General features: G+C 43.8%; 1 protein-coding gene and 1 pseudogene across 5 annotated transcripts in view; one reads left to right on the top strand and one right to left on the bottom strand.

The window, feature by feature from the left end:
* Positions 1 to 3,715: 3,715 nt before the first annotated feature.
* Positions 3,716 to 3,812, top strand: LOC148526507 (U6 spliceosomal RNA; annotated as a pseudogene).
* A 7,798-nt stretch (positions 3,813 to 11,610) lies between these two features.
* OSGEP (O-sialoglycoprotein endopeptidase) overlaps positions 11,611 to 15,385 on the bottom strand; it is a 31,829-nt gene continuing 28,054 nt past the window's right edge. For 3 of the 5 annotated variants that reach the window (XM_088469902.1, XM_088469901.1, XM_088469903.1), the window contains exons 10-12: positions 12,236 to 12,311; positions 12,013 to 12,111; positions 11,613 to 11,916 (exon numbers count right to left, since the gene is read on the bottom strand). In XM_088469902.1, coding sequence (XP_088326028.1) covers positions 11,877 to 11,916; positions 12,013 to 12,111; positions 12,236 to 12,311 — 215 coding nt within the window. In that variant the 3' untranslated portion in view covers positions 11,613 to 11,876. Of the gene's footprint in view, positions 11,917 to 12,012; positions 12,112 to 12,235; positions 12,312 to 15,385 lie in introns of all 5 variants that reach the window. The other 2 variants (XM_088469899.1, XM_088469900.1) reach the window with 2 other exon arrangements.

The following is a 15,385-nucleotide window of genomic DNA, read 5'->3' as shown; positions in this document are numbered from 1 at the left end:
TAAATCCTAATGTTGCATATTAAAGCAATTACCAGTAGAATGAACCATTGGATATAATAATTATTTCCCCACTTATGATCAAGCAAGTAACCACTCCATTTGTTGTTAAATACATATGGAGTTAAACATAGTTACATTCCATACCTTGAATTACCAGTAAATCTGTTACATACAATAAGATGAATTCACATACAAAAAATATTCCTACAGGATACTACTCCAACACTTTTAGTAACATATATCACATTCTCTTCCTATGAGTTAGTGGGATAAACTGCCCACAGGAAATATTCCATTAGCGGCTAAATAATAACAACTATACAGAGTAACTTACAATTTCATGAGGCCCCGTCATCTATATTGGATTCTAACAGATTATGGAAGTCTTACTCTTAAATATACATTAACAACATATGTATATTGTACAGAGACATGTTATCAAAACTCTTTCCTGCTAACCATGTAGGTAGAAATCAGGCAATTTTACATGACAGATGGTTCATTTTATATTTCCCCAGTCTCACACGTTACAACTAGTCTCTGTGAGTATCCTCAGGGACGCCGAGAGGGGGGGGAGCGGGTACAAATTGCCCGGGCTTCCTGAGGGGCCCGGGTCCAACGCCGCCCCCCTCCCTCACAGCAGCCCAGCACACAGCGTGTGCTGGGCTGCAGTGAGACTGCTCGTGGCTGCTGAGCAGCAGCCACAGCAGTCTCCTATGCCTGTGGGGGGGGGGAGGGGGGGAGCGATCACACTGATCGCACCCCCCCTGGCTTTGCGCCGGGCTCAGGGGCCTCAGAGCGCCCGCTGAAACGTTTTTTTTTAATCCCCGAAGAAGGCGTGGCCACACCTCCCATGATTAGGCCACGCCCCCTGTTACCCAGGCCCGCCGCGGCTCTTGGCAGGCCTGAGTATCCTATGGCTGGTTAGTAGTCTGCTGATACACAATGTTAGTTGGTGTTCTTATCCACTTGAGACTATGCTTTGTCAGCGCTTATAGTTATTACCTCAAACTACTAGTCTCTGAGAAGTATATCCATCTCCCAGATCCTCATTGTGTTATGTTGCCAGACTGTAGAAAACCTAGCTGTGATCATTCAGGCACATAAAGGCAAATAGTCCGATGGTGCCTGTTACTGACCCTCGTTTCTTATTTTTGGCAACAGAATATAAATTAATCCTGGATTTAGATAGTCTCCTCTGACGCTGTATCTATAGGATGTATACGCCCCCAAATCCCTCTCAAGGAACTATATATGGTGAGTATTAGGTGCAACAAAGGCTCCAATAAAAACTAGTGTATTTTCTAATTACTGTTGCATAAAGCTGCCCATATAGTCTTACTGTGGCAGTGTGATTCACTGCATCCCATATATTCTTCACGGTCTAAATGCGGACCGTCGGCTTCCCGACTGTCTAATCCCGGCAAGTGTCTAATGACAAGCGTCGAAATCCCGACGTCTGTCATTAGACCTACGCCGGGAGCCCGACACCCGGCTTACCGATCGAAGGTAAAACTGGCGTGTCCTGGTCACCTCAGCCCATGCCGGCCGCGCTGCCGGTTCCACAGATGGGATCTCTGCAGCGATGCTCTCCTCCCGTGAACGGCACTCCCTCACTGCCTGATGCCGCTAATGCCTCCTCTTCGGCTCTGCCCCCGTGCCCGGCAGCACATAGCCGCTCATCGGCTGCCCGGGACACAGGAGGTCAGGCATTGAGGAGAGAGATCTGCAAACTCGCCCTCAGTTGCTGCTAACCACTGTTGCCACCTCTGAAATGAGAAACAAACAACTCTTGAGTAAAAAACAAGCCGAAGTAACAAAGCCGATAAAGCCCAAAACATAAGCCCAACGTAATATGGTGGTACTGGTGTGGGGGTAATTTAATGAAAACCACAAACGTTATTGTTAATTTTATTAAAATACATATAAATATTTGCAAAACACGGCTTTTCCCTGCTCTACGAATAAACTCCACTGTGCCACGTAAAGCGCAGGGCACTCTGGGCCAGATTTGGCATAGGACGGAATTGCAAAGCAGCACACAAGCAGCTTTGTAATTTCGTCCTTGCTAAAATGCAAATACAGTAGAAGGTGTCTGAAATCTCCTTGCTGCATCTGCGATCCCAGGCTGCGACCAAGGGATCTGGCATCGATCGCGATGGTTACACCTTTGGTCAGGCTGCGGTAGCTGAAGCTGGCCGTGTTCTGTCATCATGCAAGGCCAGGAAGTCATGCCCCCGTTTCCGGGAATGCAGAAAACAGAGGCAACATGCCCCCATTTCCAGGAACGTAGGCCGTCTCCGCCCCGCAAACTCCTCTTCCCTTCAGACAAATGCATACAGGTGCCTGTGCGATATAGCAGGACCCGTTCTGCACATGCACTGAATGGGTCCTGCGCAGATTCCCAAGCAACTAGTGTGCACTGTAGAATCAGGACCTCTGTGCGTGGTAAAGTACAGGACAAAAGAGTCATTTAAACAAACATGTCAAAACAAAATAACTGACATATGGGAAAATTTAACTTCTATTGATCGTTTAAACGAGTCATTCTAGTTATCCAAATCTATATAACTACATATACAGAGAGATATACATACAGACAGACAGCTAAACATAAATGGATTGGTGAAGGAGCTATATAACATTTGCTCACCTTAGTAGTGAGACCTGGCTATCAAGCCCAAAAACAAGCTACCTAAAAAAAAATAAGCCCAAAAACAAGCAACAAGCAACTATCCAAAAAAAAAAGCAACTGGGAAAAAAAACAAGTCCATTTCCGCTTGTTATAAGCGGACTTGGCAACTATGCTGCTAACAGCTCTTATTAAACTCTCTCTGAACTTGACCCTTCTTTCCCTGACAGAAACCCAACCACACCCAGCCATATCACTCCGCCCCTTTTCCTCCAGTGCATCCAACACACTGTAGCACATCCTCACCACAGAGATAAAAAAAAGTACCACATAAATCGATATGTTAATACATTAAATACATATATCATGAATTCTGACTACATACTGTACATATATATTTTACCTCAAATTGTACATTTATAAATATTACATAGATTTATAAGTACAGTTCTTATTTTAACCCTTAACCAGGGTTACAATTGCAAGCGTGTGAACAGGGGCTGCTCTCCTCATCTACCAATCGAAGGAGGAGACGCCGCGTGCCGCTGCTCCCGGGGCAGCACTGTGCTGACAGGACGCCATTTTATCAGTGCCTTTTATGGCAGTGCCTGTAGGCTTCCCTTTTAGCTCAATAGCCAAGCCTTAAACTTTATTGGCAGCACTATGCGGCAGTGACAGCTTGCCTAATACTTGCCAACCATACTCTTCCTTTGTGCGTTCCACACATAGAATCACAGCTCCCTAAGAGTCCGGTATTGTCAGAGGGGGCCAGGTGCGCGCTCAAGGGGCCTATTACAAGCCTGACCTTTTTTTCTATAAATAATAGTTATAGTGCTGTAGCATGCAGAATACCCTTAGCGCAGGGTTAGCATTATGGCTGCCTTGTATTTCAACAGATTATTTTGTCCCAGCCCCAGGCTATCTCATGCCTCAAGGTCTTAACTGGATAGCTCACTTTAAGGGGGGGCAGTACTCCTCCCTTGCGTGTGCAGGTTTATATTGCACACGGTTACATATTCCAGTTCTCTAAAGTATACCCTGCATTGTATATAGGTATATACTACTCTCCTATAATTTCACCGCTTGCTTAGGCAGCACATATACTAAAATTGGAACAATACAATTAGCATTGCCCCTACGCAAGGATGACACACACATTCGTGAAGCGTTTCATATAAATAACCTTGGGAACAATACAGTACATATGTTATATATTTATATCTTATGTGCTCGCTTCGGCAGCACATACACTAAACTTCAGAGCTGGGATTAAATAGCCCAGTGTACATTAAACAGGTGGCTATATGCGCTAGACCTCACGTTCCACAGCTTTACATTGATTCCTAGGACACTTTTTAACTAAAGCTCTTCTTCAGTAAGCAACCTTTTTACCATATAGGAAGGTACTGTATAAATAGATACAAGTGTGTCCCATGGCTATAGTATGTCTGTACATATATTATTAGATATATATTTTACATTTATGCTCCAGGGGCACTAGGTGTCTAGGTACAACTCAGGCTGTTCTAATGGTGAGCATTCTGCCACACAACTCTTAGGTTTTGGGCTATCGCTTCATGGCCTTTCACTAATGGGTCATTCCATGCCAAATCATCACAAAAAAAAGTAACTTTTCAACCCGACCGTTTCGTGAATTTTGTTAGGATGGTAGATGACATGAAGCAACTTTCATATGTAAAATTTTAGCCCTCAGTGATGCACAGTGTTTATGCTACAGGGTTGCAAACATGACAAAAAATTTAAAATTTATGCTTGCAAGGTCAACTAAAACAAATCATAACTTTGCTTCTAATTGTGGTAGAACTTTCACGTTGGTCTTGTTTTGAAGTTAAGGGACCAGAGTTTTCATAAAAAAATAGTTTTATATTTAAATATTGACTTTTACATTTCAAGGTCACATGATGTAACCTTTGACCTTGAATTTAAAAAAAAAAAAAAGCGTTTATTTTTTGTACATAAAGTATGTTATATAATTAAATACAATCTCTCTTTGGTATGTTTCATTTTGGGAAGCCTTTGGGAACAGGAGTAAAAAAAAAAAAAAATTAAGTATGGCAGTTGAACCCTTCTTGCACTAACCATGCAACTGGCAAGTTCAGACTTGTCTTGTAGTGTGTCTCTCTGTGTTCTAGGGATGGCCATCGGTGGGTTTCCATCGATGGTCACCATCAATGGTAAAATAATCTATGATGAACGATCAATGGTTTGCAGCACTTAGTATGGCTGCAGCTTCTGCTTTGGGAACTAGTGATACAAGACATGCTTACCTTTGGGAGGGGGCAGCCAGGTCGGCATAGCGGGTGCAGCACAGGGGGCGTGGCTAGAAATTTTACTCGGCATTAGAATTGCTTTGGGTAGTGTGACCACTCAATCGCGTCATTTTACCCCCACTACTAATTGCCGAGATTACCAGCATTGTGAAGCAGGGGGCAGGGACATGATGATGCGATTCAGCTTGAAATAAGCACTTGACCACACTAAGTGTTAGTGTAACGAAGCTTCACTAGGTCTCGTGGGTACAAAGTACTGTAAAAATTGGCGCCTCTATCTTTCTCAAGAGTGTTAAGGCAGACCGTTCTTTGGTATACACTACCGTTCAAAAGTTTGGGGTCACCCAGACAATTTTGTGTTTTAAATGAAAACTGACTTTTATTTATCAAATTAGTTGCAAAATGAATAGAACATATAGGGCCTGATTCAGAGGCGCTTGCTATTTGTGAGCACTTGCTCTGAATCAGGGCGGATTTAAAAAAAAAAAATCCGCCTCCAGGCCGCTCACATAGCTGTGGGTGACCACCCACAGCTTTTGCGAGCCGCCTGGCGATGGTCGTGATTATTGCGACCATCGGGCTTGCGAAGAGACCCTTGTGGTAGAGTCTCTGTTCCCGTAAGCCCGAGTGAACTTCCTGCTCTAATAGAGCAGGAAGTTCACTACTGACATCACGAATGATGTCAGTAGCGCCGCCCACAAACAGCAGGTGTTCCTTCGGGAACGCCTCCATTTGTCCAGCCACCCCCCGCCCTGCTTACAAAACGGGGCGAGCTGTCGATCAACATCAACAGCCACCCTGTTTTGTAGCGAGCCCCGGAGCGAGTGAAGTTCTCACTCGCTCCGGGGCTCGCGCACGACGCTCGTGCGCACTGGCCGACCATCGACCCGCTTGTGAGCGCTATGTGTCGCGAGCGGGTCTGAATCAGGCCCATAGTCAAGACATTGTCAAGGTTAGAAATAATGATTTTTATTTGAATTAATAGTTTTGTCCTTCAAACTTTGCTTTCGTCAAAGAATGCTCCTTTTGCAGCAATTACAGCATTGCAAGCCTTTTGCCATTCTAGCTGTTAATTTGTTGAGGTAATCTGAAGAAATTTCACCTCCCACAAGTTGGATTGGCTTGATGGGCACTTCTTGCGTACCATACAGTCAAGCTTCTCCCACAACAGCTCAATGGGGTTGAGATCTGGTGACTGCACTGGCCACTCCATTACAGATAGAATACCAGCTGCCTGCTTCTTCCCTAAATAGTTCTTGCATAATTTGGAGGTGTGCTTTGGAGGAGGAAATTGGCTCCAATCAAGCACTGTCTACAGGGTATGACATGGCGTTTTACCCTTTTACCTTGTACAAATCTCTCACTTTACCGGTACCAAAGCAGCCCCAGACCATCACATTACCTCCACCATGCTTAACAAGATGCTGGAAGAGTGCCTGACGCTATCTTTCACTTGTTCTGCATCTAACAAATGTTCTTCTGTGTGATCCAAACTTCGATTCGTCTGTCCAGAACACTTTTTTCCAATTTTCCTCTGTCCAAGGTCTCTTTTGCCCATATTAATCTTTTCTTTTTATTGGCTAGTCTCAGATATGGCTTTTTCTTTGCCATTCTGCCTAGAAGGCCAGCATCCCGGAGTCGCCTCTTCACTGTAGACGTTGACAATAGCGTTTTGCGGGTACCATTTAATGAAGCTGCCAGTTGAGGACTTGTGAGATGTCTATTTCTCAAACTAGAGACTCTAATGTACTTTACTTGCACAGTTATGCACCGGGACCTCCCACTATTCTTTCAACTCTTGTTAGAGCGTGAAGGGAGTATTACACACCGTTGTAGGAAATGTTCAGTTTCTTGGCAATTTCTCGCATGGAATAGCCTTCATTTCTAAGAACAAGAATAGACTGTCGAGTTTCACATGAAAGTTCTCTTTTTCTGGCCATTTTGAGAGTATAATCGTACCCACAAACTAGCTCAAAAGAAGGCCAGTTTTATAGCTTCTCTAACGAGCAAACCCGTTTTCAACTGTGCTAACATAATTGCACAAGTGTTTAAGTGTTTTCTAATTATCCATTCGTCTTCTAGCGCGCTTAGCAAACACAATGTACCATTAGAACACTGGAGTGATGGTTGCTGGAAATGGGCCTCTATACACCTATGTAGATATTCTTTTAAAAACCAGACGTTTGCAGCTAGTTTAGTCATTTACCACATTAACAATGTATAGAGTGTATTTCTGATTAATTTAATGTTATCTTCATTGAAAAAAACAGTGCTTTTCATTCAAAAACAAGGAAATTTCTAAGTGACCCCAAACTTTTGAACGGTAGTGGATGTATATTCTATCTCTATATGTATATACACATCCCTAGTGGATCACTTTGTCAGACAATCTCTCCCCTAACCCAGCTCTTTTAGCTGGGTGTTTCTAGTGGTTGCGAGGTTGTGATTCTGAGTCATAGAGAGTGGTCCCTTTGTGTGACCATACATGTCTCCACTAACAACTCTGCTAGTTTTCTATAGCATCTTCAGGCAGAAGTCTGAGCCTTAGAGCGTTGGGTCTCAAACTACCTATGGAATTTATGGCTACTCTGCATACTGTAGCTGACTGTGCTAGTTTCCGCGAGTTTGGAAAGGTCAATGAAATTCTATGAAGTGACCTGGCGGCTTCTGGTCGCTCACAGGTAAGTGGGCTTTCCCCACCAATGTCTGGGCAGATGCTCCGGATAATGCATATCTGACACTGCACCCTAGCTGCTGTCCTAGCAGTCATCTGCCCATATAAGGTTTATTTTATGTCCGTTGATTCTACACCTTAGTTTTCCCAGAACACAGCCGCTGTCCTAGTGGTCCTCTGTCCATATATGGTAGCTGTTCCGGCCAGTTGACTCTACACCTTAGAGTCTTCCTGGCGTGTGGGTCCTTAGTTCCAACTTAGCCTTATTCCTCCCTCCAGGAGAGATATGTTGTTTGCCATCACAAAGTTGTTCGTATCTCCCTGCCTTCATTACCAGACATGATGTCACGGATGGCGTGAGCATCATTGGTTGAGGCTTCAACACTTAGTTGGAGTCGTTGGCTCCAGTCTTCTGAGAGGTCATATTCCCTTTTAGAAATATTATTCCTCCATCTCTCATTCTATGACCAGAATTGTTATATAATTCAACTTTCGGCCATGTGGAAGAACTCGCAGGAGCTGGTGTATTCCAGTCAGTCCTTGCCCTCTTAGACCGGGACTCTCCGTTTTATCTAAGGCACCTTCATGAATGCTCTCTTTAGCGTTCCAGCCTCACTGAGTAGGGTGTTCCATATATTGGTATTTTTTGCGAATTGCCCATGTCCTTTGCCTTTAGGCTAGCGCTTCTTTGGAAGAGATCCTTAGGGTTCTCACACTTCCGGTGTGGCGGTTGCATCCGTGGTTCTTAAGTCCTAGGGTATCCCGGTTGTTTTTCCTTCTATGTTTCAGGCCAGAAGGCTGGTACCAACCTTACACTTCCATCACATTGGAAGTGGTCCGTCGTTTGGGGTTTATGCTATGGTTTTCTTATACACTGCTGCCGGGGTTTGGTTGTTATTCCAGGTGAGGTTGATGCTGGCCTTCGCCTTGGCTCGCAGAAGGGTTCAGGTTGCTGACTTAGTCAACTGTTTCCACTCTGCAGGGTGTTGTAGTCTCCGATCACTGTCTATGCCACCTCAGCCCTGCTCTGTGGGATCTCAACTCATTAGGGAATTTATATGATCTAACCATTCTGCTGGTTGTATCCCCCTAATAATATGGACTTCAGAATGGTCTTGGGCGACTGTTCTGTAGTTGGTTCTGGCCTTCATGTTTTCTCTTTGGCTAGAAAAGTCTGTGGACAGGAACACTGTTGCTTCTTCCTGTTTTTTTTTTTCTAATCTGGCTAGGTTATCTCGTGTTGCTTCCCTTCTACAGATTCTTTGTTGGTACTCTCGGCTACCAAGGGTCAGGACTGGTCGGGTTTCAGTTGAAATTACGGTGTTCTGACGATTCTCATCTGCTGTTGTCGACCACTGTCGCCGTTCTCTTGTTCCCTTCGGCTTATGATGTGTGTTTGTGGAATTTTCTCTGGCTGTCCAGCTAGGAGTTCTGATTTCTCCTATGCTCTCTGGCGCTTGGTCCTCAGCTGTTGCTTGGCAATTTTATTCTAATGTCTGGTTTATGGCATACCTGTTTTGGTTTGGCCGCTGGGTCGGCAAGTTTTTCAGCACTTTCGGCGCTGGAGGTCAGCTTTGGGACGTCCCCATTGTCTATGCTCCAGTGTCCCCTAGTGGATGAAGGAGAAAGTAGGATTTTTGTGCTTACCGATAAATCCTTTTCTCTGGTCCACAGGGGACACTGGATGCCCACCCAGCACTGCTTACCTACCTTCTTGTTTGGTTGTCTTCTTGTTGTTTTTTGCAGTTTGTCCGCATTCTGTTGCTGTGTGACTGCATGTATTTGCTGCAGTGGCTTCTTCTCTTCTCCTTCAGTCGGCCTTATTCCGTTCTGTGGACTTCTCCTTCTCCTCGTCTTCCTGTTGTCCTCTTGTCTCCTTTTGAGCTAAGTTTCTTAAACTGGGGCTGATGGGACAGAGGGGGAGGAGCCAGTCACACTTCTAAATTATTTAAAGTGTCAGGCTCTACTCTACCACCGTCTATACCCCATTGTCTATGTTCCAGTGTTCCCTGTGGAAAGTACCAAAATCCATTGCACATGAATCTGAGCTAAGCACACTATGAGTAGTACACATCTCAGCCAGATCACCATTTGCAGATGAATGGGTGTATGCTGAGTCTTCTGTCATAGGTTAGTAGGTAGAATTGCGGGCTATTCAGAGTTGAGCGTAGGCAGAAGGAATCTTTGCGACAGGTATAGGGCTGATCAGGGACAGTTTTAGTCCCAGTGGAGCCATATCCTCATATGATGCTTGGCACCATTAAAGTATACAGAACAGCTAGGTAACTGTTAGTGAGATTGGGCTATGTGAATAAGATAGCTCTTATATTGTCAACACTTAACCCCTTGCACCCCAAAAAAAAGCTGCTAAGCTCTCATGTCCCTGACCTCAGCCTGTTCCGATCGGAGTGATCGTCCCAGTCCCGCTGTATCGATGTGACACTTGTAGCCGGCTATGAGTTTCGCTCCCCACCTGTCCTGGTGCCGGTGCCAACCTCAGACACTCACTCACATTTATCAGGGGTTCCGTTATGAATTTGGATTAATAACCTTATGGCTTATAGAGTCATGACTTCATATTACTGTTTTCTTTGTGGAATATACAAATATCTTTTTATGCACTGATTTATTTTGACTAATGTTAAACATTTGATTTTTAAACGGATCTAAAGTCTGATAATAAAAGATACCTCTTAATGTTGCTTTCATAATTAGACTGGCTTTCAAAATCTGAGCTTTCCTTTATATATCATAGATTAGGTGTCTCTGTTATGGGATCGTGTGGGCAGACATTTAACTGAATTCTTCTGCTACTGTCACTTCAACAAAAAATATGTGCTACAAACACAAAAAGTAGACGGAAGCTCCCTGCTTCACCGTGGTCCAGTCCTCACCCATGCTGGGCAACAGGCATGATGACCCAGTATTCTGGGAGGCGAGTAGAGAAGATCGGACTTCTATCCCAGTGTTGGTGTGACCTTCGCAGTCAATCATTGACTGGTATTCATCCAACTACGCCCCTGGCTGCCAGACTAGATTGCGCTGATGGGGTGACTGTGGTTCGGCCGTACCTGCTCACCCCTTCAGCTGCCCCTGGGGCTGGTGCAAATATGCACTGATAGTGATGACTGCTGGGTGATGTGGCCAATCTAAATACGGTTGAATTTCTGCATTTATTTCAGCTCTTAATCAGGCTTTTTCTATACAAATCCAATTGAAATACTAGGCAGGCTGAAGTTGTCTAATTTGATAGGTACTATGGCCCTGATTCAGAGCCGGATGCTCTGACAGAGCACTCGCTCTGAATCAGGGCCGTCCTTCCTGATTTTTAGAGCGTCCTCCCACAGCTATAGCGAGCGGCAAGGAAGATGGTTGTGATGGTCAAGACCATCGCGACCATCAGGCTTGCGACGAGACCCTTGTGGTAGGGTCTCGTTGCCGCAAGCCCAAGAGTGCTTTCGGCTCAAACAGAGCCGAAAGCACTCCCACTGACATCACTTGTGATGTCAGTTGGGCCGGCCCCAGACGGTAGGCATTCCCATGGGAATGCCTCCGTCTGGGCAGCCACGCCCACCAAAGGGGGCGTGCTGTCACTCAACATCAACAGCACGCCCCCTTTGGTACGAGACCTGGAGCGATGGTTTGCCCGTCGCAATCCGGGTCTCGCGCATGTGCACGACTGAGCCGGCTCCATCGTGCTTATGCGCACTGGACCAACATCGACCCGCTTGCGAGCGGGTCTGAATCAGGCCCTATTTCCCCTAAAGTAGTAGAATTGATGACACAACTCAATGTTGCAGTGACCCCAATCCATTAATTTGTAATGTCCTCAATTTACAGCTCTCAGTGGTGCGGAATATAAAGAGACCAGAGAGCAATGCTCTGCCAAGTCTGTAAAAGAACATTATCTTGTGCACAGTGCAGGAGTGTGTTATCTTGTCACCATTCCGAAGACTGAGCCCATTTTCGTATTAAAAGCACCAATGATCATCATTCTAATACATTGATGTATCTAAAACCACAAACTAATTTCAGTGTTATTAAATGTGTTGTATTTTTATACAAATATATACAAACAGTTATGTGAGACTAAGATACTGGCATGTTGCTTTATGGTTTGTGATTACAAAATGCACAAATAGATTAATTGTCTGTATTAAAGTGACTTCACTGTGATGTGGGTTCAGACTTCTAAGGTTTCCTGAAAAGCATTACAAAAGCTTGGTTGACATGGAAAGAAACACCAATCGAGCACCATCACTTTCCAACTGAGTTGTTGTCAGTCTCTCCACGTTACCTCTACTTCGTCAGTCCGGTATCTGTACAGAGGATAAAAGATATCAAGCAATTCTTCTCTGTACTTTAGTGTGTAGATGATACATTGCTAAATATATATTGTGATTGCATAAACTGACCGCTGAGTAATCCATGAGTCTTGCAGGGGAGTGACTTGACCTGATCGAAACATCTCCCACCCACCTTGGGCAATCATAGCACCATTATCAATACAGAACCTAGATGGTAGTGAAACAAATGTGTGAAAAGATGTGGTACAGCTTTAATTGCAAGTAATATACTTTGCGAGAGCAAAAACGGAGACTTGATTACCAGAATATAGATGCAATGAAGGTCACTTACCTCTCATCTGTTGCAAAAAGCTTAGCACCTCGCTCCTTGCACATCACTTCCATCATCTCTTGCAACCGAATGTTACCTGAATGTGGACACATATTAACACACATAAAAATAAAACCAGTGGGAGATTCCAGCAGTTGAATAAAATGAAGGGGCACTTCACACTGAGTATGTGCATTGGATGTCATATACTGGATTGATACATTGCTGTCTGAGCAGTAAATAATTACTCCAGGTACCAGTAATATAATGTAAGGCACACAACAGTGGGTGCATTTCCCAGGGTTCTTGCAATTCCTCAGCGACTTGCCCTCATGCTACTACAGTAGAGGTCAGTTTTTCTATGTAGGTAAACTGGTGCCAGCATTAAATTCAATGTGCATTACACAAGGAAGTTAGGTGTTAAAAGAGCATGAAGCAGGAAAATTGCTTACGGAGCTGGTGGAACAGGGGTCTCAGATCCCTGCGCGCTGGTAGTGTAGAGGGCTAAAACTGTACATTATAACATTTTTCACTTCACCACCACATACCATTTATGTAATTTCTAAAGCTAATTAAAAAAATATATATATATGTATAAAACCAATCCTGATAGTTGACCAAAGAGTCAAGTGATTGGCTACTCGTGTGGTCAAATTGAACAATGAGCAAACTGAACAAGCTCTGGTCCTTGGGTAATTATCAATGTAGTCACCTTCCAACTAGATTTTCCTTCATGCCTAATTAAAAGATCAAGTCTGTCATAACCTGCGATATCACACAGTGGGATGTAGTTATACCCGCTGACGGGATGCCAGCGCCGGAATCCTGACACCAGTCAGAATCCTGGCGCTGGCATCCCGACAGTAAGTATTGGGGTTAGGTTTAGGCTGCGGGAGAGGCCGGTTAGGTTTAGGCACTGGGGGGGAGGGTTAGGGGAAGGAGAGTATACTTGCCTCCTTCTGTCGAGTTTGTGACCCTGGCGAGATGCCGGCGTCGGGATTCTGACCGCCGGCATCCCGTACCCAACCCTACACAGTGTGTAGCCATCCTGTAGATGGGAATATATAGGAGTCACTTGTATAAACTCTTTTTATTGTACAACAAAGAACAATCAATCTTCAACAGATGAAAACAAGATTGTTCAGATTTTCCAGTTTTTCTTTTAACAGTGATACAGAAATACAGTTTACATAAAAACATAACATCTGATCTAAAAAGAAATAAAACAAGTAGACTGTAACATGGCACATCATATTATACCGGTCTCAGGGCCTGATTCAGAGAAGGATACTAATGCGATCGCAGCTGCGATTTTGCACAGAACGCAGCTGTGAAAATATGCTAATCGTTCCAAAGCCTACCCAAGCATAGGGACGCCCACTGCTACCTTCTCATCTGCGTCCGACTCGAGGGCAAACAATGTGTTCAGAGAAAATACAGTAAACAGGATAGGTGTACTAAGTAATCTCTTTAGCAGGTACCACTTAGTGGTCTCAAACACCTAGATACTCTCCTGTATGTGAAGAGGCAAACCATCAATGTATGCACCCAGTTTTTCATTAAACGACCGAACACCTTTTTCAATTTTAAAATTAGCCTCCCTCAATTTATGATATAGAACATCCATGAGGAAGCGAGTCATTTCTCCCAAAAGTAGGGGGGAAGGGAGGGGAGGTTCTAGAAATCTAATGTTTTAGAATGGACTATTTGGCAACAGTGATAACAACCACCATAAAGGGGATAAGACCAACAACAGTGAACTATGTGCACCAAAGAGAGAAATTGGCAATAAAAAGCCCCAGTGTCCTTGGTAAGACCCTTGTGTTTAGATATTGTAGGATCTTATCCCAGAATGTATTAATCTTCTAGCAATACCAGAAGTTATGTGCCAGAGACGTATTAGAATATTGGCATTTGGGGCAGTCACCAGTTGCAGTAGCTACCAAATGTTTCCTGTGTGCAGGGAAGACATAGGCCCTATGGGTTTTTAGGTAAATTACTTGTAGTGCTGACAAACAACGAGTGGGCATGATCTTATCTATGCAGGAGAGGATATGGGGATACTCAGTCCCTGGTGCCATGCCCTGTCCACACAGGGATAAAATGTCTGAGTCAATAAATTCTTTATATTGTGAGAAGAATCACATAGACCGGGTAAAATCCATCAGAAGCTTTTATTGCTCACCACAGACAGGATATGGCAGTTTCACAGGCAAGATTGTTACACAGTGTCTTCAAAACAGCACTATTTCTTCAGTGGACTCGCAGGTCCAGGAGCCCAAACACTAGCCACCCCCGGGCCTAAAAGCTGGGGGACTATTTCACCATCAGGCTCAGTTTTCCCAGTGTCTCTGCATTTCTTAAACCAGCTTCCCACAGGTGTCTGTAATCAGCTGCCTTTCCAGGCAACACCTGAACTGGACATAACACAATCCTAATGTCTTTGCTAGGCCAAACCTGGGAGATCTGGATATTCCACATTTACTTCATGTGAAATTCTGCTGACCCTGTCACAATATAAATACTATAGTTTAAATTTGTTGATATGGGCAAAAGATAGTATTATTCCCCGAAAATCTGGATGTTGATCAGTGAGTACTGCTGTGCCTGTAAAAACATAACTAACTGGGAGTGTGGTAGATTAAGTTTGTCATTAAACTGTTGAAAGTAAGTAGGTAGGCTCCAGGGTCAAAAACATTCCTAATAGAGAGAATACCCTTATAAATCCATAACTGAAATATGGGATTATCTAGCAATAGGGGATTATCTAGCAATAGTGGGAAAGTTGGGTTACTCCATAGTACAATATAGAGAGAAGAACATGGATTATCACTAAAGCACTTGTTGATACTCAGCCATACAGTGTAAGTATCTCTCATTAGTATGTTATCACAAATACAATGGTGTATCAGAGATCTAGGTGTATATATCAGGGATAGAAAGAATACTGCAAGGCGCTGGACCACTTACAGTGTAATGACAAACACGTTTAAAATAACACAATAATTATTAGACATAAATTGGTACCATGAATTAATAACAATTTCTCCCGGGAGTATATATAAATCACATATGAGTCATAAAAATAGGAGAAAAAAAATAATATATATATATATATATATATATACATATTTTACCCAGCAGCTTTGTGCAATAACACAGACTAGAGTC

This window comes from Taudactylus pleione, unplaced genomic scaffold (assembly GCF_031769625.1).
Source record: "Taudactylus pleione unplaced genomic scaffold, aTauple2 ptg000095l, whole genome shotgun sequence".
In the NCBI taxonomy this organism is placed as follows: domain Eukaryota; kingdom Metazoa; phylum Chordata; class Amphibia; order Anura; family Myobatrachidae; genus Taudactylus; species Taudactylus pleione.
The sequence above is the reverse complement of the archived record's forward strand: the minus strand, read 5'-3'. Positions and strand labels throughout refer to the sequence as shown.